General features: G+C 44.9%; 1 protein-coding gene across 6 annotated transcripts in view; it reads left to right on the forward strand.

Moving 5' to 3' along the window:
* LOC140726256 (electrogenic sodium bicarbonate cotransporter 1-like) overlaps positions 1-20,286 on the forward strand; it is a 199,507-nt gene that overhangs the window by 172,051 nt on the left and 7,170 nt on the right. For 4 of the 6 annotated variants that reach the window (XM_073042380.1, XM_073042382.1, XM_073042381.1 and 1 more), the window contains 4 exons: positions 1,842-1,910; positions 3,312-3,485; positions 4,175-4,333; positions 14,490-14,569. In XM_073042380.1, the coding sequence (XP_072898481.1) occupies positions 1,842-1,910; positions 3,312-3,485; positions 4,175-4,333; positions 14,490-14,569 (482 nt within the window). Of the gene's footprint in view, positions 1-1,841; positions 1,911-3,311; positions 3,486-4,174; positions 4,334-10,568; positions 10,666-14,489; positions 14,570-20,286 lie in introns of all 6 variants that reach the window. The other 2 variants (XM_073042383.1, XM_073042385.1) reach the window with 1 other exon arrangement.

Here is a 20,286-nt window from a genome sequence, read left to right on the forward strand (position 1 = left end):
TATGATTTGGACCTTGTGCCATCTGGAAGGAGATCAGGAGGGCTGATGCACAAACATCTGTCCAGCACTGCTGGTGAAGCTTGCTTCCCCTACCAAACAAATAAACGCGCGCGTGTGCGCGCACACACACACAGACACACAGACACACAGACACACAGACACACAGACACACAGACACACAGACACACACACACACACTCACTCACACTGTTCTGTCTGATGGCTATAGATAAAGGAATTGGTTATTAAAATGGGTTTATTATTGCCATGTGTACCAAGATTATGTATTGCATTGAACTGCTGCTAAGTTAACAAATTTCACAACACATGCCGGTGATAATAAACCGGATTCTGAAGATACAGTCAATGCTTTGTTTTGAATGCCATCATAAGTTACATGAGTTTGGTACAAAGGATAAGCAATAACAACATTTAGATTATAATGTTACAATTAAAGAGAAATTTCAGTGCAAGCAGACCATAACGTGCAAGGGGCATGTCGAGGTAGATTGTGAGGTTAAGAGGTCCATTCCAGAACTTTATAGCAGTGGGATAAAACCTGTCCTTGACCCTGATGGTATGTGCTTTCAAGCTTTTGTATCTTCTCCCCAGTGGAAGTGGGAGAAGAGAGTGTGTCTCGGATGGGTAGAGACTTTGACTGTGCTGGCTGCTTTTCTAAGGTATGGAGAAGTTCAGACAGGGTCAATGGAAGTGAGTGAGGCTGGTTATCATGATGGACTGCGCTGTGTGCACCACTTTGTGGAATCTCCTGCGGTCTTGGGCAGAGCACATGCCGTACTAAGCTGCAATGCATCCAGACAGAATGCTTTCTATGGCGTATCTGAGGGTCTACAAGAGCGTGCTGATTTCTTTAGACTGCTGAGGAAGTTGAAGCACTGGTGAGCTTTCCTGGCCATTGTGTCTCCATAGTTGGACCAGGATAGGCTATTAGTGTTGTAATAGAAACATGAAGCTGGCAACCATCTCCAGCTCAGCATCACTGATGCATTGGGGGGGCATGTGTTCTGCCCCGATTCCTGAAGCCAATGACTAACTCTTTGGTTTTGCTGACTCTTGTCTGATCCCCTACCACTAGTCTGTCTTGTCATTATTGGAGATCCAGCCCACTAGAGTGGAGTCATTTGCAGGTGGAGTTAGATCAGAGTAACATGCATTTAGAAAGCACACCACAGCTTCTTACAGACATCTGAAACACTGCACAGCCAGTGAGATGTGTTAGGGGCTGTAATAATGAAGGAAAGGTGTAAACTGATTGTTCAAGGATAAACATTAGCCCAAACGTCAAGAAGACTCCCTTAGTGTAGTCTTTTTGTGTGCAGCTGGGAGCATTTGGAGCCTCCGTTTTAAACCAATGACAGCATCCAAAAGTCTTAAGAAGGTGGAATCCGGCATCAAGGGTCCCCTCCATCCAGATCATGACCTCTTCTTGCTGTTACCTTCAGGCAGGAGGTACAGAACCCAGAATCCCACACCACCACTTTCAGGAACAGCCACTTTCCTGCATCCATCAGGCTCTTGACCTGACCTGCACAAGTTCTAGCTCAGTAACAGAACACTATGGACCACGTATTGTCTCAGTTTGTGTCTCTGTATGATGGTCTTGCTTTTGCTCAGTCACTCTATGGTATCATTTTGAGTATAATTTATATTTTGTGTGTTGTCTGTCCTTAAATACTTATGATGCTGCTGTGAGCAAGTTTTTCATTGTACCTGTACCTCACCATACTTGAGCTTCTACTTGACCTGACAAACAGTGCCCATGACTGTACTGGAGTGTTTGTACCCCCACTCTGTTACTAAGACTTCTTTCTTGCTTCTAGTTCATCCCGATGCCAGTGCTGTATGGAGTATTTCTGTACATGGGTGTTGCTTCCCTGAATGGTGTACAGGTGAGTAGCGACTATTCCGAGTTCACAGTACTCCAGACAAACTCCCTTGTGATTATTAGGCCTTTGTTACAGTTGGAGTGAATACCTCTGGGGAGATTGTAATCAAAGAGGTGTACAAAATTATGTGTATCGCTAGGGTGACTGCACACAGGCTTCTTCCCCTCGTTTTGGGTGGGACTAGAGCAAGAGGTTTATAGTGAAAGGTGAAATATTTACAGGGAATCTGAGAGGAAACTTTACTCAGAGGGTGCGAGCTGCCGGTGGAATTGATAGATGCGGGTTCAATTGTAACAGTTGAGAGAAGCTTGTATAGGTACATGGACAGGAGGTGTTGGGAGGGATATAGTCCAGGTACAGGTAGATGGGACTAGGCAAAAGATCAAGTCAGCATGGACTAGATAGGTCAAAGGGTCTGTTTCTGTGTTGCAGTTCACTAAAGAGATTCTCCCTGAAACTCCCTGAGATTTCAGCCACCTTGAGCCAATTAATGGTGGTTCTCCTTCAAAACAGACGATGAGAGTTTCTAAAGTGGAAAAGCCACTGTACTGGGGCAGTTCCACTCTCTCAACCCCCAACGTCTGGGTCCAGTGGTTTGAGTAGTCGTCACAACCGGGGTCTTCCTTGGTTGCAGCGGATGACCGTGCCTCATCAGGCCCTTCGCTCTCCACGGAGCATTGCAGAAACCGCCTTCCTAGCTGCTGGGTCTCGTCCGCCCAGTCCATGAGAGCTGGCTTTGTGTGCTAGCACAGTCACTGGGATATGAGGCCAGGGTACCGGGGTTTGGCTGCTGTCACATGCAAACAGCTACTTGGAGCCTCAGAAGAGAGCTGAGTGTCCGGTAGGGACCAAAGATGAGTGAGCGGCCCCAGATTAGACACAATAAGCCTCTTCGCCAGAGGTGCTACCCCTCCCTGGACACCCCATATCTCCCCATTAATTGAGCCATAAAATTGTAGAATTATACAGTAAGGGAATAGGCTCCTCAGCCCAATTCATCTATGCCAAACAAGTTGCCTAACTCAACTATTCCAATTTGCCTGCATTTGCCCCATAATCCTCTAAGTCTTCCTTATCTGAACACATGTCCAGCTATCTTTTAAACATTGCAATTATATCCATCGCTCGTACTTCCTTGGGCAGCTTGTTCCATACACCCACCATCTTCTGTGTGGAAAAACTTGCTACTCCGGTCCATTTTAAACCTTTCCCCTCTTACCTTAAACCTGTACGCTTTGAGTGACAACTGAGGGGTCCTGGATCGTGCTCCATCACAACCCTGATGTGTCTCGTAATTGGTGAAGGGCTTTGAGGTGTCAGGGGGTAAGGATCCAGTGAGAGGACTTGTTCTTGAGGCTGAGGGAGCAGTGGATTGAGGGTGAAGGCTCCGCTTTATGGTTTCAGTTCATGGACCGGTTGAAGTTGCTGCTGATGCCTGCGAAACACCAACCAGACTTCATCTACCTGCGTCACGTCCCCCTGCGCAGAGTGCACCTCTTCACCTTCATTCAAGCAGTCTGTCTCACCATGCTGTGGATCTTGAAGTCAACTGTGGCAGCCATCATCTTTCCAGTCATGGTAGGTTGCCTCACTTCTTTACAGAGCTCACTGCAAGCCTTGGGTGCTGTTGGGCTGTTGGTGTGGAGTTTGCACGTTCTCTTTGTGACCACTTGGGTTTCCCCCAGGTGCTCTATCCCTACCTCTATATCTCTTCCCCACTCCCTCCCACCACGGATCCCTGTACTGATCTACATTTAAGGAAAAAAGTCTTTCCAAAGTTCTCAGCCTACAGTTAGGCCCTGGTTATGTTGGCAGTAGCAATGAAGCAATAGTTACACTAGGATTCCACTCAGCCTCCACAACTTCAGAGAAACCAACATAAGTTTCTCCAACCTCTCCTTATACTGTAGCTTATACCTTCTAATCCAGGCAGCATCCTGGTGAACCTTCCAAAACATACATCAGTACATACAAATGCCCCCAAATCCCTCTCCAGTAAAGTCACATTTGATTTACTCCAAAATTATGGTGAGTGGTAATGTTCCTGGTTGCTATTGGTAAATTCCAGGCTGCTCTAAATCAGCACAAGCAGGAGCGTGGTGAGGATGGTTATGAAGCCTAAATCCCTGGCCTTCCTGCTTATAGAGTGTCAGTTCTGGTGATCCTGGTGGATAGAATGTGACATTTGGGTTGGAATATGCTGGCTGTGTTTCATTTAACCACTGCAGCCTTGGAGTAATATAATGGATTCTCCTTGGTGCCTACAGATCTTGGCGCTGGTAGCCGTAAGGAGAGCAATGGACTACATCTTCACCCAACATGACCTTAGCTTCCTGGATGATGTCATCCCAGAGAAGGATAAGAAAAAGAAAGAGGATGACAAGAAGAAAAAGAAGAAGATGAGTGCAGACAGTGATAACGAAGATGTGAGGAATGGCTAAGTAATTTAGTAACTGGCTGTTAAATTAATCCTGCAGATCCGACCATAACTGAAACGTGTGACTAATAAATGGTAAAATATAGTTCCCACTTTAGGCAATAATCCATCAGAAATGAATTTCAAATTCTTTCCAGCACAGACGACTTTCGGCCAGTCAAACCTGTTACAGGCTCTCCCATTAGGCCTGCATATTTTTTTTAAATTGTTGCCAGTTTCCTTAAGAAAGGTCCCACTAAACCTGCTATTGAAGAATTTCTTTCTAAGTTCAAAGTAATTATATTATCAAAGTGTATATATCTGTTGCCATATACAATGACGAGATTCATTTTCTTGTGGGCATTCACAGCAGAGTAGAAAAAAACGCAATAGAGTCAATGAAAGACTGCCCCAACAGGACAGAGAGCAATCAGTTTGCAAAAAACAACAAATTCTGCACATATAAAAAAAGAGAAATAATAATAATAATAAATAAACAAGCAATAAATATCGAGAACATGAAATGAGGAGTCCTTGAAAGAGAGTCCCTGGGTTGTTGGAACAGTTCAGTGGTGGGGTGAATGAAGTTGAGTGAAGTTATCCCACCTGGTTCAAGAGCTTGATGGTTGAGGGGTAATAACTGTTCCTGAACTTGGTGGTGTGAGTCCTGAGGCTCCTGTACCACCACCTCATCAGCGAGAAGAGAGCGTGATCTGGATGGTGGGTGTCCTTAGAGATGGATGCTGCTTTCCTGCGATAGATGTGCTCAGTGATGGATTGGGCCAGATCCACTACTTTCTGTATGCCTTTTCATTCAATGGCATTGGTGTTTCCATACAGACCATGATGCAACCAGTCAGCATGCTCTCCACCTCACATCTATGGAAGTGTGTCAAAATTTTAGATGACATGCTGAATCTTTGTAAACTTCTGAGAAAGTAGAGTTGCTGCCGTGCTTTCTTCTTAATGCCACTTTCGAGCTGGATCCAGGACAGACCCTCTGAAATGATGACACTGAAGATTTTAAAGTTGCTAACAGTCTCCGACTCTGATCCCCTGATAAGAATTGTCTCATGCACCTCTGCTTTCCTCCTCCTAAAGTCAATCAGCTCCTTGGCCTTGCTGGCATTGAGTGAGAGGCTGTTGTGACACCACACAGCCAGATTTTCAGTCTCCCTCCTATATGCTGATTCATCACCACCTTTGATTCAGCCAGCGACAGTGGTGTCAGCGGCAAAGTTAAAATGGTGTTCGAGTTGTGCTTAGCCGCACAGTGATACGTATAAAGTCAGTAAAGCAGAGGCTGAGCACTGTGCTCTGATGCACCTGTGCTGATGGAGATGTTACCACGTTCTTTTTAGGCTCTGGTATAATTGAAGCCCACCTGAAGTAGGTAGGTACCTCAGACGGTCGAAGCAAGAGGTTAAAGATACTGGTGAATGTTCCAGCAAGTTGATACACACAAGTCTTTAGAACTCAGCCAGGTGCTCTGTCTGGTCCAGACGCTTTCCATGGGTTCACCCTCATGAAGGGAGCCCCACATCATCTTCAAAGACTGAAATCACAGCTTCATTGGAGACTGTGGGAGTTCATAAAGGTGCTGCCACATTTTGACTTTTGAAACTGAGCGTAAAAGGCATTGAGCTCATCTGGGAGCGAAGGCCTGTGGTCACCTATGTCGCTCGGTTTCATTTTGTAGGCGGTGATAGCATTTAAGCCCTGCCACAGCTGTCGAGCATCCTTCAGTGATTCAGGTTTGATCTGGGTTTGCCACTTTGCTCATGAGTTGGCTTTCCGGAGATCCTATCTGAACCTGTTTGATTTTACTTGGTCGCTAGACCTGAATACCAATGATCTGCCCCTCAGCAGGTTGTGCCTCCAGGGCTTCTGGTTAGGGAAGACTCTGAATGATATTATGGAGTTATACTCGTCTACAACTGTTTTTTATAAAGTCTGTGAAAACCATGGTGTATTGGTTCAGATCTTCTGACGAGTCCTTGAATATGGCCCAGTCCACTGACTAGAAACAGTCTCGTAGCTGCCCCTTTGCCTCTTGTGACCACCTCTCTGTTGTCCTTATCTTTGGAGGCTTGTTCTTTAGCCTCTACCTGTATGCAGGTCAGAGGAGGATAGCTGAGTGATCAGAGTTCCTGAACTGTGGTCTAAGCATGGAACGCTAGGCAGAGTGTTACAGTGGTCAAGTGTATTGGGACCCCTGGTGCTGCAGGTGATATGTTGATGATAATTGGGCAGAGATTGCTTCAAACAAACCTGACTGAAGTCCCTGACAATGATTTGAAAGACAGGGAGTAAGGCTGTTTCTTGTTTGCTGATGGCAGCATTCAGTACAGCGAGATTCTGTATAACCTTGCCCTTTGGCAGTTTGTGAACTGCGGTCAGGATCATGAGGAGAACCTCATGGTAAGTAGAATGGTTGCCACTTAATCATTAAATGCTCAAGGTCGGGGAACAAAGACTGAGCACCGCAAAGAGTTTAACATGAAATACAGACGCCACGTTTTTCCTTCTCTAAATCAGCAGTCCAATCCATCCTGTGTATCAAGAAGCCCTCGGGTCTTACCAAAGTATCCGGTGTGTCCAGAATGAGCCATGTCTCCATGAAACAGAGAAGGCAGCAATTTCTTATTTTAATCTTGTTCTTAGGTCCACAGTCATATTCTCCAGTGACTGTATGGTTGCTAACAAGATGCTGGGTAAAGTACGTTTGATGCTGCTTCATTTTAGCTGCTTGGGGGTCCCCCTTCCTACCTCTCTTTCAGCCCTGGTGATGTACCTTTGTCTCTCTCACCCCTGAGAGTTGTCTGCCGAGTCCATCAGAAGATCATGAAATTCCTAGTTTGCTACAAGACAGTTCAAAAGTATGTTACTTAAAGGGAAATGACAGGCTACAGACTGCAGTGAGAGCACTTCAAAAGAAGTGTATTTAGAAGTTTTGTAGGCTGCCCGCAACATGTTGCTATGGTTGGTTCGTGTGGTGCTTCAATTTATGTCATCTGGTTACCAATTCTCCCACTGCTTCTCCCCATTGAAGCTCTTCTGCATCACAGATGGTCCCTGTGACCTGCTTTGTTATCGGGCAACTCATCCAATCACAATTTGCCTTTTAAAACATGGAAACTGACCCAGGGAGGTGATCCCTGGCTGGGAGCGATGTTATCGGTGCTGTATCACTGCAGTAATATTGATTGCAGTTTATTTTAAGAAGACATCTTTTAAGAGAGAGGGTTTATATTGACCCTCTGGTTTGGGAGAAAGAGCTCAGTTCTCCTCTCACTGTTCCTAGTCTTTCTGAGGTCAACACTGAACTGCTGTGCTCTAAATTTCAGTGACTCTTTTGTCCAGGGCTCATCACAATCAATTATTCCAAAATTACCTTTCACTCCCATGATATGAACACATTATCACAGTGAACTATCTGCTGTCCAGGAACTGAAACCAACCCACATCGAAGATGAGATCATCCCTTTGCCCAGTTGGAACTCAACACAACCAAGTGTGTTATGAATAATTGATATGGAAATTGCTGGTTATTAAGCACTACCTTTGTCTATGACCAGAAGGGACAGGAAGACTTGAGGCTAAATGCAATTGTGTTTCCCATGACTCGAAGAGGAACCTCTTCATGTTTATGGGTCTTGGTGAGATGGTGGCAATTCCCTAAAAAACCTATCCATGTCAATATCATGGTCACTCCATTTGATGTAGGTCAGTGTGGGTATTGGGGTCTTGCTGTAATTAACAATGAAGAGGAGGAGCGGTCAACTAGTTCCCAGTGTTCCCAGTTGTTTTCCAGCATAAAGTCTGCACAACCTCATATGCACCATGACATTTGTTAGTGTGAACATAGTATAGTAAACAGAGGGATTTGCACTTCAATCCTTGATGTTGTGCCGAACTAGTAAACTTGTTTAACTATTAAAATGGTAATAAAATGCATAATTAAACTTGTCCCTGCTGCCAACACAATGTCCACATCCCTCCACTCTCTACGCATTCATGTACCTATTTAAGTATCAGTTAACTGCCTCAACCACCACATCTGGCAGAGTATTCCACAGACCCACCACAAAATGTGTTTTTTAAAAAAAATGCACCATACACCTCCTTTGTAATACCCACCCTCACCTTAAATAAATGTCCTCTAGTGTGGATGGTGTTGCAGTCAAAATTAACTCTCCACAATTTGGACAGTTAGGCTTGCCAGTTTGTTCCTGGAGATTTCATTGGATCGTCGCTGACTGCCGTCTTGCCATTGGTCATTGACATGCTTGTCCTTTCTGTTACCCGCTTTCCCCTCGTCAGTCAGAAAGCAAGCAATCAGTTGACTTCCTAATTGGATGCTTTGGATGTGGAAAACAAGTAGTTCATTTACCAGTTGTCTTGCAACCAACAAGACTTTAGTATTATTCACTCTTGGGTATTTCTGATGAGTGGCCAGAAGGTTATTTAAGTGAGAATAAACTTCAGTCCAAGGTTAGGAGCTCTGCTGGCTCTTGCTGAGGCTGTGTTGTTGGGAAGAGATCTTGATGCTGGCTCAGGTAATCTCAGTCTCTCTCTCTTCTGGCTTGGCTTTCTCCCAGCCTGAGGCCAAGACCGCCACCTTGATGTGATGTGTTGAAGACTGTTGACCATTGCTGAATCAGAATCAGGTTTATTATCACTGGCATATGTCACCAAAATTGTTAACTTTGTGGCAACAGTACAATGCAATACATGATAAATATAGAAATAAACTGAATTACTGTAAGTATATGTACTAGATATTAAATAGTTGGTTAAGTAGTGCAAAAACAAATTTTAAAATAATAGTGAGGTGGTATTCATGGGTTCAATATCCATTTAGAAATCATATGGCAGAGGGGAAGAAATTATATGTGTCTTCAGGCTTCTGTACCTCCTTCCTCTCAGTAATGGTCTGATTGTTATCATTGATAATCAAGGTTGCAATATCAAAACATCATGTAGTGTGAAGTTAAGCAACCAGCAATGGATGCCTTAACTAGCATGGTGTTTCTCCTGGTTGGGTCCAAGCAAGGCAAGCCAAGCCCAAATCCTGTTACATCGATCAAAATGTTTATGATAATACTTAACAGAGTTCATTATTTACATTTCTTATTGGCTGGGAGTAGCTTTTTTGTGTTTTGTGCATTGCTGTTGTCTTGTTTAAATACCTTCTGAAATGTTTTTCAGTACTGAATCACGTTTCTGCTCCTTTGTGAATATATCCCATGGAAAACTTTGTCCTTTGACCAGACGGACTGTGATGCTGCTACATGTCATGAATTATCTGTCTAACCCTCAATGCAATGCAACTGCCCTGGTGCCACACTGCCACATGCCCATGTCCTCTATGTCATGCCTCTTCCTGCCAGTATCTGTAAACTTCTCCACTTGTCCTTTAGGCATCTGTGAGTGAGTGTGTTTGTGTGTGTTGTGCATGTGTAGGAGAGAATGAGTGTGCATGTGAAAGAGTGTTTCTCGTGTGTGTGTGTGTATGAGCGTGTGGGAGGGTGAATGAGAGCATACTTCTATGATAGTCTGTATGTGCTGTGGGTGTGTCCATGCGCACGCTTCTGTGAGTGTGTACATGTGTGTTGCACTTGTGTGTAGAGCTTCTGTGAGTGTGTAAAGAGTCTGTGTGTTTGAGAGTGTGCTTCTATGAGTGTATACAAGTGTGTGTTTGTGTGCTTCTGTGAGTGTGTAAGGAGTGTGTGTGTATGTGTGTTTGAGAGTGTGCTTCCATATGTGTTTGTATACAAGTGTGTGTTTGTGTGCTTCTGTGAGTTTGTGTGTGTCTGTGAGACACCCTGCAGATCTAGTGGCATCTCTGAACAACATAGCTTTTGGACCCGTTCTGTTCATGCTGCAGAAACACCCGTGAAAGAGTGGAATTACAGGGGGCAGTCCCTCTTTTACCAGTGCAGTGGCATTGACGTAAACCCTTTGTTTTCAGTCAGTTAACCAGCTGACTGATGATCCTCTGCATTGTTGAGTATTCAGGTTACAGCCCTAACAACCATTGAAAGACAACAACATCTACTACAAGCAATTAATGCCATAACAAAGTCCACTCAGATCTTTTGTTTAAGAGTTGGTGCCCATTACCAGCACACACACAAACCCTCACCCATCCTCAGCAGTTGGTATGGTCATTTTCATTCATTAACTTTGAGCTCCAGTTTGTGATGTGCTGTTTTTAAGCATTGTAAACATTTCCTTCACAGTCTGATTACCCATACTCAGAAAAAGTTCCTGCAATTAAAATTTCAATGGACATGATGGAACGAGAACCCTTCCTAGGCAGTAACATATCTTCTGAGAGTGAGTAAAATCTTATGACTGCCACAATTCCATTCTGTCAATGGGATCATTTCACTCACACTTCTCACAATGTCCAATACCACCAACACTTATTTATTCCCCATTTCTACCATTTCCCACCTCCATCTCTCTGTCTCCCTCTCTTTCGCTCTCTGTCTCCGTCTCCTTCTCTCTCTCTGTCTCTTTCTTGCCACACTCCTGGACCTCACATGAACTGTGCTGTTAAAGCTCTGTGGCTAACAATCATCAGCTAACTGTGCTTCACTGGGAGCCATAACCAAATGTTAACCCTCCGTCTTTTGTCTCCCTTTTGCTGTCGTTTCCTTTGTGTTTCAGGTCAGTGAATTCTTTTGCTTTATCTGCACGCTCTTTCCCTTAATCAGCGCAGAGAATGTGATTGGGAGGTTGTGCTTACACCCTGTCCTTTGAAAGCAGTCACTGTTCAACTGCAACCAGCCCTTCGTTCATGTGTTTGTGACTGCATGGGTATGGATTTCTGCTTTGCAAAATCATTCTGAAAATTTGCCCTTCAGTATGTGACCCCTGCACACGGTAGGAGTAAAGGCAAACCATGTGCGTGTAAGAGACGGTATACTCCGCCCTGTCCCCACCCCTCATGGATCTGGACCACCATCTATTGCCCCGGTAAACAGTGAGCCAGTGCATCCCTTGGGGTGGAGGTAGTCCCACAGGGACAGGATATGGACCCTGTGACAGTGAGGGACAGTGATATATTTCCAAGATTTTGTTATTTATTTTTATTTGTTTAGGGGTACAGCAGGGTAACAGGCCCTTCTGGCCTAATGAGCACATGCCACCCAATTACACCCCTGTGGGCAATTAACCTAACAGCCCACACGTCTTTGGATTGTGAGAGGGAACCAGAGCATTCGGAGGAAACCCGTGCAGTCATGGGGAGAGTGTGCAAACTCCTTACAGTCAGCAGTGGAATTGAGCGCAGGTCGCTGGCGCTGTGGTAGCAGAGCAGTTAGTGCAACACTATTACAGCTTATGATGTCAGAGTTCAGTTCCGTCGTCATCTGTATGGAACCTGTATGTCTTCCTCATACAATGCATGGGTTTTCTCCGGGTGTTCGAGTTTCCACCCCCAGCCCAAAGATGTTCCGGTTGGTAGGTTAATTGGTCATTGTAAATTGATTAAATTTGGGTTAAATTGGGGGGGAGGTTGATGGGCGGTGTGGCTTGAAGGGTCAGAAGAGCCTATTCCACGCTGATTCTCAGTCTAAGTAAATAAAATAATAGCGTTACATTAACCGCTACCCTACAGTGCTACCCCTTGTCCTAGACAAGGTTGATGGATTCCCATGTTCCTGTTGTCCTTTGATATTTCTGAAGCATCCTGTCTCTTAAGAGGCCATTCTGATGACTTGCTACTAATAAAATTGACAATAGATGATAACACTGAACCTCCCTCGCTTCCCAGTCCTAGTCCCAGTACTGCCTTTAATACAGTGGATGTGGACCAAAAGTTTAATTTCTAGACCTTGTCCTTCGTGGGGTTAAAGGCCAGTTGGAACAGGATCGTTAGGGGTGACTTCCACTGTGTTCCTCAGATCCCAGGTAGGGGTCTGACCTTATGCAATTGGGAACTACCTCCATGAAGATGTTGGGCAATCAGTAGCCTTGTCTACATTTGTCCAGTTTTTTTTTTGTTATTGGCTACAGCTCAGTTTTTTATTGGGTGTCAGTCACTTGGAAATGTTTGGTGATTGGACCACAGGTAGATGCGAAGGCCCCCTGATCTAGCTGAGATGATCATCTTTTGTGAATGGAGTGGGCATCAAATACTACACCCCCATCTGGTGATGGTGGTGAAATGTATCCTTGCCTGCTGATCATAGATCCATAGGCTCTGCTATACTGCCGTCCAGTACAGACCCCCTGACCTTTTCTCTCTGGGTTCTGGGCAGTGATAAGCTAAGGGTGTCAACTTCCTTCCTTAGGTTAGAGTCTCACATCCCTGGCAGTAAATAGGCAAAGTTTTGAAAGAAGAATGAAATTCTTCCTAGTTACTTTTGCTGCCTTTCAATACCATCCTCACCAGCTTCTGCTAAACAGTAGTTTCAAACCCCATTCTCATCCCACTTCAGTCTATGTTTCCCAGCCTAGTTGCATTCAGGTTATTATGGGATGGGGTGGGAGTGGGGTTACAATTAGGCATGACTGTAGCACATGGTTTTCCAAACTCGTCCTACAGTGTGTGGGAGGAGTGCCTCTACAGCAGGAGGTTAAAGGTCATAGAGGTAGGCAATCTGTTCCAAATCATGCACATTGGAAGTGCTGGGTACTAATTGTCACTTCAAATCACTGTTCATGGTAATGATGTTCACACAACTTGTCTCGGGAGCTCAGTGCCTTCCAAAATATGCTACCACCCCGGGAACAAGTTTGTTGGACCACTGGTAAGTGAAAACTCCCACTCACTTTCCCATGTCATTGGTGTTAGTCAACCAATCACTCTCCATTCACTGTACCAATAACTGGTCTGGACAACAGCCCTTGGCAGATGAGATTAATTGGATATCCTGGGTTTCCCACCTGAATCTGATTTGGAGGGTACATTCCCACCACTTGGTTGTCTTTGGACCACATATGGCCTGACCTACTGCCCAGATGTGGATCACTTACCATCCAGTGGTGAACATTGAAGGAAACCTTGGTGGACATGAAGCTGGGACCTTTTGACCATGAACAGCGTATTTGTGGGTTCGTTTTGAACTTGAAGTAAATCATTGCTAGGCCTGAATCCCTGTGGCACAGGATGAGTGGGTAACGGTTCTAGCTTCTTGCATCTACTGAGGGAAATTTTCCTGCTTTTGGTTATATTAAGGGATCATGGACACAACACAAAGAAGAACTGAGGTAGAACAATCATGCTCTGGTAATCGTAGTGTGCACAAGAGGCCTTTCAACCCACTGCTATCCAGTTCATGACATTCTCACAGAGACCCATGACTGAAATTCCCTTGAAATCTCCATGGACCTGTCGGTCATCATGTTCCTAATCACAGCAGCCATACAAATATTTCCCTCTCCCCACACTCTGGTTCCTTTAATGGTTGTATTAAATCCATGTCCTTGTCACTGGTTCTGATTTACCCAATGGAAAATTCTCCATCATTTTGAACACTTGAATTAAATGAGATCAAAAGATATAGGAGCTGAATTAGGCCATCCGGCCGTTAAAGTCTGCTTTGCACTTCAGTCATGGCTGATTTATTTCCAACCCCAGCCTCCCACCTTTTCTCCTTAACCTTTAACCTCCTTACAAATTATAAACCTATCAATTTCTGCCTTAAATACACCCATTGACGTAGCCACTATAATCCTCCAAGACAACAAATTCAGCAGGCTCACCACCCTCTGCCTGAAGAAATTCCTCCTCCTCAGTTTTAGAGGGACGTCCTTTTATTTTGAAGCTGTGCTTTCAGGTCCCGGACTCTCCTTTTAATGGAACCATCCTATCCACATCCATTCAATCCTGGCTTTTCAACATGCAGTAAGTTTCAATGAGGTCCCCTCCCCACACTCCCATATCTCCTTAACATTCTCTATGCTGTGGAGAACAATCCCAACCTCCACCAACACCTCGTCCCTGTATCCCTGAAACAGTTCTGGTACATCCCTTCCATATTTCAAGGCCTTGGCATAATTCAGAAAGTGTGGAGCACAGTACAGCTGTTCACCCATTTCCAATAGCAGGAAGATCTCCCCTTTTGTGTCACTGTCCTGTGTGGAATGGTTGCCAAGTAAATTTAGTTTTAAACTGATGAAGTGACAAATTTTCCCCTTTTTCAATCCAGGAGAAAAGCCACCAGCATTCCTTGAACGACATACTTCGTGCTGATCCAATCCCTTTCTTCCAGTCAATCTCTATACCAAGGTAAGCCAGTCTCACTGTCAGTACTCGGGTACACTCCTGCAGTAATGACACCATCACAGTTCTGTGTTTATGCAAAAAGTTCTAGCAAAGTTTCGAGCACAGCTACAAAGTGTTTCAGACAGGTTTGATTGTACTCTTCCATTGTTCAAGCTTGCTTGCATTCTCTGGGCAACTAGAAGAAGGGAAAATATCTTACAGTGCTTTAAACAAGTGGACCAAGAATCTGAACCATTGATAAAGAGACACGAGCTCAAATCGAATCTTGGCATATCAATTCAATTGATCTGGAGCAAGAAGACCTTGTGTCAGTTATGGTCACAGCTAAACTAGTGGATTGTAGCAAAAACTCGTCCAATGTTCTTCCTTCCCTGGTCTGACCAACCTGTAACCAGGGAAACTAATGAGATTGATCCTAATTGCCCATGAAGTCCATGTTCCATGGACAGATAGAGACATTGAGTGACTAACAACACAACTCAACATATTGACATAAAACTGGTCTGCACAGTGGTGTGACTGATAAAGCAGCAGGCTTGCAGGCTTGCAGCTCCTGCGACCAGGGTTCAATCTGAGTTCAATCAGAAAGAGTAATTGAAACAAAAATTCTGCAGGCGCTGGAAATCTGAAATGGAAATGGAGTCGTAAAAGGCATCAGTAAGACTCCAGTTGGAGTGCAGTGTATAGTTTTGGTCATCCTGTTATAAGAAAGATGTCATTAAACTTGAAAGAGTGCAGAAAAGACATACAAGAAATGGAGTCTAGGACTAGGAGCAAAGGGCACAGCCTCAGAATAGAGGAATGTCCATTTAGAATGGAGATTAGGAATTTCTTTAGCCAGAGAGTGGTGAATCTGCAGAATTTGTTGCCACAGGTGGCTGTGGAGACGAAATGAATGGGTATATTTAAGGCAGAATATGATAGATTCTTAATTGGTCAGGGCACGAAGGGATACAGGGAGAAGGTAGGAGATTGGGGCTGAGAGGGAAAATGGATCAGCCGTGATGAAATGGCCTAATTCTGCTCCTATATTTTATGGGCTAATGTTGCCAGGACTCAAAGGCCTGAGTTTTAGGGAGAGGCTGGCAGGTGTAGAAGTGTAGGAGATTGAGGGCTGACATTATAGAAGTGTGTAAAATCATGAGGTGTATAGATATGGTAAAAGCACCAGCTTTTTTTTCCCTCGGGGAAGGGAATCAAAAACTAAAAGGCATAGGTTTTGGTGAGAGGTAAAAAAAACAAATTAAAAGGGGCATGAAGGGCAACTTCTTCACACAGAGGTGGGTGGGTTTGTGGAATGAGCTGCCAGAGGAAGTTGTTGAGGAACTACAATGACATTTTGACAGGTACGTGGATGATCGAGGGGTTTGAGCCAACACAGGCAAAGGGTCAGCATGGACAAGTTGGGCCAAAAGGCCTGTTTCCATGGTGTATTTCTCAATGACTCTATTACTCATCAAGTTAGGCAGCATCTGCGGAGAGAGAAGCTGTTTGATGATTTTTGATCAGAACTGGAAATGTGAGAAGTGAGGTTGTTTTATGTTCCAGAGAAGGGGGCAAGGTGGGAGAAGAGAGAGCATGTCAAAGATAGGGACGAGAGAGCAAGGTGACAACCCCAGCAGCTAGGGGAGAAAAGGCAAACCAAACAGAATTAGAATCAGGCTTAATATCAATGGCATATGTTGTGAAATTTGTTAAAATAGTGGCAGCAGTACAATGCAATACATGATAAACATTGAGAAAATAATAAATAATTTGCAGTGGGGTGTATTGATATAGCCCCCCCCCCCACCCATCCCAGAGACAACAATTAGAAGCCAAGATGAAAACCACAAGGGTGGAGGTCAGCACAGCAGACTAGCTGAGCTGCAGAAAGTAGGGAAGGCCAAAGACTCATCTCGGCTATTAAGGAAGTACAGAGATATGTCCATAGCTGAAGCCCTGGAAACTGCCAAGCAACAGCTAACAGCTCTGGCAACCAGACTACAGAGGTATACCAAGGACACAGAAGCCAAGCAAATAAATGCACTCTTCTCCAAAGAACCAGGAAAAGTATTTGCACAGTTCCAGAGCAACGACGTGCCAGTACCTAAAACAGCAACTGAGGAGCACTGGAAGAGTATGTGGGAGAAAGAAGCATCACGTAACGCCAGCGCCCAATGGCTGAAAAACCTAGAAGCAAGTCTCTGCAAGCTCCCAGAGGAAGAACCAGTCACCATCATAGCAGTAGATGTCCAACAATGGGTAGCAATTATGAAGACCTGGACAACACCAGGGCTTGACACGATCCATGCTTTTTGGCTGAAGAAACCAACAGCATTGCATACACGGCTGGCAGCTCAAAGAAGGGCAGTACTCGTTATGAAGGATCCTCACAAAGGAGCAACAACGTCGAACTACCAGCCTATCACCTGCCCGTCAACAACATGGAAACTCCTATCAGGGATCAGGCTGAAGAAACGTGTGTAAATTCCTGACCTGCTCAGAGGGGGATTGGTGATGGAACCAGAGACTCCAAGCACCAACTACTGATGGACAAAGCAGTCATGTGACTCCAAGACCAGGCAAACTGACCTAAACACGGCCTGGATCGATGACCAGAAAACATACGACTCAATGCCCCACACATGGATCATCCTGGAATGCCTGTCTCTGTACACGGTCAACAAGACACTAAGGACCTTCATCAAGAACTCAATGGGCTGTTGGAAGACAATGCTAGAAGTTACCTCAAAGCCAATATCACAAGTGACCATCAGACATGGAATATACCAGGTGATGCACTCTCCCCACTGCTGTTCTGCAAAGGCCTGACCCCCCTCAGCCAGATCATCTCAGAGAGTGGACATGTGTCCAGTTTCAGGAGTGGAGAGACCATCAGCCACCTCCTTTAATGGACGACATCAAGCTGTCTGCCAGAAGTGAGAGAGACATTGACTCACTAGTCCACCTGACAAGGGTGAACAGCGGAGACATCGGGATGTCATTTGGACTGGAAAAGTGCAGCCGGGTGGTAGTGAAAAGAGGCAAACTCATCCAGACTGAAGGAGCCGAGTCACCTGAAGGCCACGTACCAGATGTACAGGAAGCTACAGATACCTGGGGATCCTGTGGGTGCGTGGAAGCCGCGATGGGGACAAAGAGTGAGACAAGTCCTAAAAAGCCAGCTGAACAGGAAGAACAAGATCACAGCCATCAACACATTCACGCTACCAGTCATCAGATACCCAGCCACAATAGTGTGCTGGCTAAGGAACGAACTGGAAGCCGCTGACATTGATACCTGGAAACTACTAACCATACATGGAGGATTCAATCCAAAGTCCGACATTGAGCAACTGTACGCCAGCCGGAATCAAGAAGGACAGGGACTTGTCAAGGCCACAGTCCTGGAAGAAAAGTGAAATATCCATGAGTATGTCAGGAAGGTGGCCCCTAGGAACGACCTGCCAGGAGAAAACCTCGGACAACAGGCAGGGGACATGGAAGTGGACATGGGTTTTCCTTTTTCTTATTTCTTTTTATTTTATATTATGATACACCTAGGTTTGCCTTGTCTGTTTGTATATTGTATCATTTACGATGTGGGAATACTTATTTATACTGTAATCATTGTTCTTGGAATCTTTTATAGTTAGTTGAAATATGTACGTTTGTAATCCCATTATCTATGTACCAATTTTATTTTGTTGTTATTAATAATGATAATAAAAAGATGGAAAAAGAAAGAAGTGGACATGGGTGAAGCAGAGCCAGAGGACCAGAGGCCATGTCAGGACAAGCCACTGCACAGGATGTACCATCACCAGATATCAGAGGTGGCTGACATCAGAAAGTCCTACCCATGGGTGGAAGTGGCAGGGCTGAGGGACAGCACAGAGTCACTGCTCATGGCTGCACAACAACAGGTGCTGAGCTCAAGAGCAATAGAGGCAGGGGTCTCTCACCCCAGACAAGACCCAAGATACAGACTGTGCAGGGAATCCACTGAAACCATCCAGCACATGGTAGCGGGGTGCAAGATGCAGGCAGGGACAGCATACACCGAACGGCACAACCGAGTTGCAGGAATTGTGTACAGGAACATCAGTGCTGAGTATGGATTGGACACTCCCATGTCCAAATGGGAAACACTTGAGAAGGTAGCAGAGAATGACGGTTAAGATACTTTAGGACCTCCAAGTACAGACCGGTGAGCAGGTACTGGCCAACCAGCCAGACGTAGTAATACTGGACAAGGAACAGAAGAAAGCGATAGTAATAGATGCTGCAGTAACATCAGGAAGGAAGAATACGAGAAGCTGGAGAAATGCCAGGGCTTGAAACGATGTAGAAAGTTAAAGCGAGTAATCTCGGTGGTGACAGGAGCACTTGGAGGTGTGACACCTGGACTGGGAGAGTGGCTCCAACAAATCCTGGGAACAACATCTGAGATCTCAGTGCAGAAGAGCGCACTACTAGGAGCAGCAAGGATACTGTGTCGATCCCTCAATCTCCCGGGTCTCTGTTAGAGGACCCTAGTTTGACGGGAGAATATGCATACACATCACCCATAAGGGGTAAGAAATATACATCTGTAGAAATTTTCGAGTGTTTTAGGTGACAAACCAAATCTCCTCAAACTCCTAATGAAGTATAGCCACTGCTTGCCTTCTTTATAGCTGCATTGATATGTTGGAATCCTCAGAGATCTTGACACCCAGGTACTTGAAACTGCTCACTCTCTCCAACTTCTGATCCCTCTATGAGGATTGGTATGTGTTCCCTCGTCTTACCCTTTCTGAAGTCCACAATCAGCTCTTTCATCTTACTAATGTTGAGTGCATGGTTGTTGTGGTGACACCACTCCTCTAGTTAGTATATCTCACTCCTGTATGCCCTCTCATCCCCATCTGAGATTCTGCCAACAATGGTTGTATCATCAGCAAATTTATAGATGGCATTTCAGCTATGCCTAGCCACACAGACATGGATGTGGAGAGAGAAGAGCAGTGTGTTAAGCACACATTCCTGAGGTGCGCCAGTGTTGATCGTCAGTAAGGAGGAGAAGTTATTACCAATTGAAACCGATTGTGATCTTCTGGTTAGAAGTGTTAAGTGCAGAGAACAGCAGTTGGTGGAAACACCCAGAAAATCAGCCAGCATGTGTGGAGAGAGATCATCTGAGCTCGTGTTGCAGGAGGAAGAAATGAAGAAGGCTTGGAGACGGTGTGGAGAAAATCTATTGGGATGCTGCCTAGATTAGAGACCGTGCTTTATGAGTAAAGGTTGGGTGAGCTAAGTCATTGCTACCCTGCAGAAAAGGCACTGGCTGTCCACTCTATCTATACAACTTATCATCTTATTCACTTCTATCTAGTCACCTCTTATTCTCCTTTGCTCCAAAAAGAAAAGACCTAACTCATCTAGCCCTTACTCCCAAGACTCTTTGCACCTTGGATATTTGAATTTTCTTCCCGTTTGGAAAGTAGTCTACACTTCTATTCCTTCTACCAGAGTGCATAACCATGCAATTCCCAACAATGTATTCTACCTGCCACTCCTTTGCCCATTCTCCTAGTCCGTTTGTCCTCCTTCAAACTCCCTGCTTCCTCAGCACTACCTACCCCTCCACCTGCCGCCTTAACTTTCGCAAACTTTGCAATGAAGCCATTAATTCCGTCACCCAAGTCATTGGCATATAACGTAAAAGAATCAGTCCCAGCACAGACTCCTGAGGA

This window comes from Hemitrygon akajei, chromosome 4, assembly GCF_048418815.1.
Source record: "Hemitrygon akajei chromosome 4, sHemAka1.3, whole genome shotgun sequence".
In the NCBI taxonomy this organism is placed as follows: domain Eukaryota; kingdom Metazoa; phylum Chordata; class Chondrichthyes; order Myliobatiformes; family Dasyatidae; genus Hemitrygon; species Hemitrygon akajei.